An 8,148-nucleotide genomic window follows, 5' to 3' on the forward strand; every position below is an offset into this window, starting at 1 on the left:
ACATGAGAGAGGTATTGCTTTAATATATGCTAGTTGTAATGGTCATTACTTTGTCAAGCTTCTTCTCAAAGAAAAGCTGATCGAAATATTCAAGACCAAAGAGGCTGTACTGCTTTAATATTTGTCAGTGAAAATTGTCATTACCAGGAGGAGAACTATTGTAAAACTAAAAAATGTGTGTATAAGGATGTATAAAAATATGCATAGAAATATGGCCAACCAACCAAGAAAATACTGGATACACAAAATAGCACTACTTTATAATACACATGTTATCTGTGAGAGTATTATATTCAGAATTATATGAATCATCTTTGATATATCAACATTATTATAGATATTTCTTCTTGATGCACAACAAAGGGGTCAGTACCATATAGCTGGCACAAGTGTGACAGCTGTCATTTTAGCTATATATAGTTGTAAAAGAAGAAATAAGTGAGCATTAGCTATATAGTGTATGTCTTCCTCATAGTACTCCTACAAAACACCCAGTTATAATAACCAGTAAATAAAAGATTTTCTAAAAATATGAAGTAAATGTAGGGATGGGTAATATCAATCCAATACAAAGAATGCAAACAAGATAGTAGGGATGGTAATTGCATCATCCCTACATACTAGTACAGGTGGCAAAAACAATTTAGGATAGTCATCAACTATATCTAAAACAGTTAAATATCAGTGGTATATTGTTGTATTCAATGCCTGTGCTATTAATAAAATTATTTATTATTCATTAACAACTATCCTCATATTCAGACTATTATATCATATCCAGTTAGAATGTTCCATTATCAACTACATTATAATACAAGTTGTTATTATTATAGGCAAGAGTAGCAATGTTACCTATACACAGTATGATTCATTTAGGCTATTTACTTAACACTTACATGTCTACTAAACAGATGTGTACATGTACTATATCCAGCTAACCATTGTGAAAAGAATACTTTTGGCACTCCGTCTGGTTATACTTGTTTACTGCACATCACCAAGGACACACCCACCCATGATGGCCGTCATTCATGATGTGTTATACTATTCTGATTGCTTCTATTAATATTCACTTTTATAAACAGCAACCATATTAGAATATTACTAATATTAGCTTTCTAAATTTTACATAATTAATAACTATACAATAACCATATAAAGAGATTTTGAGGTGTATCTTAACAGTTTCCAGTTAAAATGTTAGTTCATTAATAGTTCATACTCATAATATAAAGTATCTATCATTAGACAGTCTATACTTTTCTGGTAGAGTAATACTTTATCTTAACTTGTAGGATTATCAGATAATTTATTATTTAATTAATCAGTCATTCACTTCAAGTATATAATAAGATTATATATCATCTATCCTCATATTTTATTACACACGGTAAAATTGTTTTATAGCTCACTCATCCTAGTTATTTACTAATGTAATTTCCTAATTTTCCATATTATTTTAATATATAGCATATTATTTAGTGTTGTAATTGTTTAACAATAACTAAAACTAAAACTATTTTTGTAATGGCCAAATCATTATTGTTAACAATAACAAACTATAACTAAAACTAACCAGCCATTGATTTACAATTAATAACAAAAACTAAAATTGCATGAAAGTAGTTGTGAATTTTAGTTATTTCATTTCTAGATTTCACACAATCAGATCAGTTAACCATACAAAATTTCAAATGTGTAAACAATTAAACACAAACTAAAATAACAATCAATTAAGTGAATGATCAAGCTGAATGGTCAAAAGAAAGTTGTGAGACAGGCTGTCTCACAACTTTCTTTTGACCATACTGTATGTCACATTGCAAACAGCTGTCTCAGACTGCTGCTTGCCATGTGACATACAGTATCTGGCATTCTGATCAAGATGGCTATAGCAGCAGTACAACCTGAAAGGCCAAAAACCAGCCTAGTTTGGGACTATTTTAAATATGATGTGAGTCTAGGAAAGACTGTGTGCCAAATTGATGCAAATGGTAAACATTGGCTTTTGGGAAAGCAAAGAGAGTGTCTGCCTATTAACTGAAGTGCTTGAGTGGAATGGCTTACAAACCAGCAAATGGAAAAGATCAATAATATCGTTGACTTCCTCCAACCATTTGCTGAATACACAACGTTGTGTTGTGGAGAAGATTACACCTCCCTTTCTGCTGTAGTGCCAATCATTATGGAACTTAACTGCCGTCTTCAAGAAATGCAGAAACAACCAGGAATGGGCACTGTTGGTAGAGTCTTACAGAGTGAAATGCACAAGCGTTTTGACAGATATATTGATCCATCTGTTGATTTATTTGATGGTTTCCATATTGTTTTCACACTACTTGACCCACAATATTCTTTGATTCTTTCCATTGAACAGCTAGACGAAGGAATATGCTACTTAGAGGAACTTGTCAAGTATTTCGTTGATACACAAGTACAAAGTCACGGCAAAACCAGAGATGAAAAAGACATTACCACCCAAGAAAATACCAAAGAACTGGTCATTGAGCCACCACTTAAAAAGTTTCAGCATTTGTCAAAGCTGGTTTCTAAGCAGAATAAAGAAATTGCATCAACTACCTCTGAAGAACAAGAAGAAATTTTTCATTCAACAAAGAAAGAGCAACCCTCCAGATGCGATAGACGCTTTGGACTTCTGGGTCAAATCAGAGTCACTATTTCCAATACTCTCTAAGTTAGCATGTGATGTACTAGTTGTGCCAGCCTCTTAAGCACCTGTAGAAAGGATTTTTTCAATAGTTGGAAATTCATGTATTGGAAAAAGAAATAGGCTAATTGGCAATAATCTTGAAAGAGAAGTATTGATCAAAAATAACAAGGATTACTTGCATATTTAGCATGTAGTTAAGTTTGTTAACTTCTTTGGTTTATTGATTTATAATAACAATAACTAAAAAACCTATTACTATAACTAAAACTAAAATTCTCGGAGTTTTTTGTGAACAATTAATAACTAAAACAATAATTATTACAAATGCTTTACAATAACAATAACAATAACTAAAATACTAATCCATTACTTTTACATTACTAATATTATTACATAAACTTGAAATACAGTGAAAGAGCTGTCACTTTAGCTGTAGTTCTAATTACAGAAGATAGATGAACATTAGCTGTTTAGTGCATCATAGTACTACACACACACACACACACACACACACAGTTATGATAATAACAACCATATAAAAATATTCTAATTTTACAGTAACTATAGTAGGTATTTATAAACAATGACTATATTAGGATATTTGGAAAATGTTTAAATTTTATTGTATAGTGTGTTTCCAATATGTCTGACAATCCTACTACTACTCTACCTAAACTGTCTAACAGACCAACTGAGTCTGAACTAATGGAACTACTTGAAACCATTAGTAAAATGGCAAAAAATTTGGTATTTTTCTCCCAAAGATATCATCTACAATGATAAAGAAGATTGAAAATGATTACTCATCAACTGAACTTCAAAAATTAGCTCTCTTCTCAGAATGGCTCAAAGTTGACTCTTGTGCTACCTGGGATAATGTAATTGTTGCCCTATCAAAAGCTAATGAACCCTATCTAACCTCAAAAGTACAAGAAAACCTTATTACTACCATACCACCAGGAGATCCTTATCAAGGTGAGTGTATAAAAATATCAAGAGATATTTATGTGAATATCTTACTCTGTTATAGGTACATACAGTCAAGATGACACATTAACTGAAACTATTGAAGTGAAAAAAGATGATAAAGAAAGTAAACAACACAAACAAGGCAATATTCATTCAGCACAGCATTGTCAAACCCTAGGGAGGCATAGTGAAACTGAAATAAAACCAGTACATTTTTATCAAGGTGAGTGCATTGGATTTATTGAAGATGGTTATGAGCGTCTTCGTCTGTATTATTTAGGTACACATAGTAAAGATGCTAAATTAATTGATAGTGCACGGAAAATAGATGACAATCAATCCAGTGCTTCAGTAGCAGTTGAACAAACCAAAATGAACAAGAAAATAATAGAAATTAGTTCTAAAGATGAAGTTACAACAGAGATGAAAAGACTTGTAGACAAATTTACATCTTCAGTACGTAAATTTGTAAGTCATCTTGAAGAGATGATTAAAAGTAATAAATGTAAATTAATTGACATAGGAAGACATATTAAATTACTACCCTGGCTATCTGAAGAAAAGGAATTGGACAAATTAATTGAAGTTACAACCATTGATGAGTTGTTTGTTGAGATAGAGCCTTACTACTGCTTTCTTAGTAACTGTGAATTAATAGAGAGCATTGTTAATACATTCCTCCCTGAAAGTGACTTACAAACTGAATTACTTAGATAAATCAGCTGAACTGCAAACACATCCAGAGTGCTATTGAAGAAGCACTGATACCAAATCATGAAATCACTGAAACAACTTGCAAAGTAGAGATCAAATTACAAAGAAGATGTTGGAAAATAACATTAGACATTTTTCGTAAGTTTATTAATTACCTTTTTCCTATGATGGACAATGTTTTTAGTCATATTTACATCAAACAAGGATGTATTTGTGTTAGTTTTTCTTGTACCTTGCTCACAATTACAACTTCTCATACAGCTGGCTACTGAAAAAACAGAGTTTATGCATCAAGTTGGTATTTTCAGAATGATAATAAATGAGCAACCTATCTTAATGGAAGAAGAGGATATAACATTTACATTTGAACAATCACTACTTAAAGCAGGTCAAGCTGGTAATAATAATGTTGTTACAACACTACTGGAGTTAGGAGCCAATATTGACTACCAGAATGAAGAAGGAGGAACAGCACTAATATTTGCAAGTCAGAATAGACATTACCAAGTTGTTGAGCTTCTACTCAAAGAAAATGCTGATATTAATCTTCAAGACCAAGAAGGTTGGACTGCTTTAATGTTTGCCAGTAAGAATGGACATTACCAAGTTGTTCAGCTTCTTCTCAAGGTAAACACTGATCCTAGTCTTCAAACACTAGAATGTTTGACTGCATTAATATTTGCAAGTGGAAATGGCCATGACCAAGTTGTTGAGCTTCTTCTCAAAGAAAATGCTAATCCTAATATTCAAACACAAGAAGGTTGGAGTGCATTAATTTTGCAAGTGGAAATGGCTATTACCAAGTTGTTGAGCTTCTTCTCAAAGCAATTGCTGATCCTAATATTCAAACACAAGAAGGTTGGACTTCATTAATTTTTGCAAATATGAATGGTCATTACCGAGTTGTTTGACCTTCTCAAAGAAAGTGCTAATTCTAATCTTCAGGATCATAATGGTTTGACTGCTTTAATGTTTGCCAGTCTAGATATCGATGGCCATTACCAAGTTGTTAAGTTTCTTCTTAAAGAAAATGCTGATCCTAATCTTCAAACAGAAAAAGGTTCGACTGCACTGACATTTGCAAATGTGAATGGCCATTACCAAGTTGTCAAGCTTCTTCTAAAAGAAAATGCTGATCTCAATCTTCAAGCACAAAATGGTTGGACTGCTTTAATGTTTGCCAGTCAGAATGGCCATTATCAAGTTGTTGAGCTTCTTCTCAAATAAAATACTGATCCTAATCTTCAAGACCAAAAATGTTGGACAGCATCAACAGTTGCTAGTAAGAATGGTCGTTTTGAAATAGTTTATTTATTAGAAAAGTACATTGATCCTAGTAGCAGTTCTTATTAAAAATTAGTCCAATCAATAAACCAACCGGCAGAAAGTAAACAGCTCTGATATTTTAATACCTGATCAACAGACAGAGGAACCTAATAAACAACTACAAAGTATAAAGACTACAGACTCTGTAGTTGAACAAGATATCCTTCCACACTCAACTATCCACTCCTCATCTCTAAAGCAGTCTTTCCAATATCATTTAATAAAATCTATCAAAAAAAAACAACCATTTCATACTATGACATTCTATTGTAATATTGTATAAAGGTTTCTATATATACTGTCATCAGACTAATATAATGATAGGACACAATTGTATTGATTATAATACTGCAAGTGCTATAGACTTGATAGAAGCTCAACAACTTGATAATGACCTTTCTGACTGGCAAACATTAAATGATAGAAAGATATATAATAAATACTTACATCAATTATATTGTTAGTGTGTCTTTTGAGTGTACTATTTAAAAAACATTGACTATTACATCAATAAATAGTATTTATATATACTACCAGTACTACCAGTACAAATTAAACCCGCTTATCAGCTGATGAGACTCTCCAGTTATCAAATCAATCCTTCTCTTCTACCTTCTTATATTCTTATAAGAGTAGCAGAGAAGATCAGTTACTTCTTACTGTGAAATATACCAATCGACAATGTCATATTTCTTATAGGAGAAGCTCTTCTGATCATTTTAAGAAAAGAATCAGAAAGTTTGTCTCAAATTTTCACAGCATAACGGAATAACATCTAATAAATAAGGTACTCCTTCCATCTCTTCATCCATTGACCCATCCAGTCATTGGTCCTTTAATGTATTGTCTAGCTACTCAGCTTCATACTCATTTGTTGATGTACTCACTGACCTTCAAGGACAGTCATTATTTGATTTGAGAGCCTTTCAAAGTTTTTGTAGTCCAATATGAGATACAGTACTGAAGTAAATGGATATATATGTGGCTAGATGGATGGAGGATGAACATACAGATGGCTTCAATACTATATTATTTTCTCTCTCTCTCAGCACTTTAGGTTACTATTAGTTTAAGAGTCAGATCTTATTGGCAGTTTACTAGTAATGAAGGACTTCTTTTTATTAGGACGTGATGGTCTCTTTTAACTTTTGTAGATAAAGCTAATTCTTTTATAAGTTTACTTCCTTTATTATCAACACAACATGGTATGTGCATGTCTATCTGTCCTTTCATTATCCATTCACTCATTTATTATCAATCTATTCATTAATTCATTAATCATTAATCCATTTATTCATTTCTTTATTATCTATCTGTGTATTCATTCATGTAGATGTTAATATTGCCTTCAGCCAAATTATGACTAAACAAAACAATGAAGATGAGACACTCCTAAATCAGTGCCAGTCCTACCCAGAGCTCATAAATCCGAATCAAAAATCAGGATCAGCTGCAATCAAGTTGGACGTCTCCCAAACAAAATGGTCACAGTATAAAATAACACATATACAAATGTGCAATGAAATCACTCAGTTCAAATCTTTGCCAATGAATATAGAAACTATCATATGACTTGCACATGTACAATAGTTAGTATAAAAAACAGATATTTTCATTAAGAACAGATATAAATGTGAAGAGTATAGTTTTTTATGAAGAGAAGGGTCAAAGTACACTTAGATCAAATAATAGAAAAGATTTATTTGCTCAAGACATGTTTTATGAAGAGCTGAAAAATTTTCTCTAAACTCTCTCCTTTAGTTTCTATAAGGTCATTAATATAAAGTGATAATAGCAAATAAAAAGATAGAGTATTAAAACATTCCAGCTGTTCCTAATGCTCATCTAAAGAGATGAGGAATTACCAAGGCAATAATAGAATTACCAATCCTATTGTGCAAGTTGATACTTACCTTTTCAGAGAGAAGAAATATTTCACTGGTTACAACCCCATTCTACAGCACTATTTGATTAAGAGATATCATAGTAATAGTTCTGAATTAAGCAAAACTAGATATAGGTATCACACACTATTTAGACCCATTTCTATACCAAGTACGATTCTAAGACTAAATAGACCTATTTCTGTACCAGGTCTGTGTCTGGGGCCATGGAGACTATTCTATACTATTAAGGTCTTGCTCCAAGACTCACTCTAGTATCAATATAGTTAACATGGAAGTGGGTAGTGGGTCTTACTTACAGTCAGCTGAATGTGAAATTGGTGACAAAGATAATCCAAAGGATAAGAACATAAACAACTTCATTATCATCTTGATCAATTTGGAAGAAACAGACAAACAGTCCAGTTGCTAAAATAGCTACAATCATAACAAATGCTCACAATACCGAGAGAGATTTACAACAAACCATTGCAATGTATTATTATTTAACATTTTCGTTTGAAAACACATCGTATCTACTAAGATTACTGTTAAGAGATTGACCACACCCACTATGGCTGTAGT

General features: G+C 32.1%; 1 protein-coding gene across 1 annotated transcript; it reads left to right on the top strand.

Moving 5' to 3' along the window:
• Positions 1-4,690: 4,690 nt before the first annotated feature.
• Positions 4,691-5,114, top strand: LOC121391834 (ankyrin repeat domain-containing protein 29-like; the record flags this gene model as incomplete). The annotated part of the gene is made up of 1 exon (XM_041523319.1): positions 4,691-5,114. A coding segment is annotated over exon 1 (424 nt), but the record flags the coding sequence as incomplete, so codon positions are not given.
• Positions 5,115-8,148: the final 3,034 nt, after the last annotated feature.

Source organism: Gigantopelta aegis, unplaced genomic scaffold, assembly GCF_016097555.1.
Source record: "Gigantopelta aegis isolate Gae_Host unplaced genomic scaffold, Gae_host_genome ctg2999_pilon_pilon, whole genome shotgun sequence".
NCBI classification, from domain to species: domain Eukaryota; kingdom Metazoa; phylum Mollusca; class Gastropoda; order Neomphalida; family Peltospiridae; genus Gigantopelta; species Gigantopelta aegis.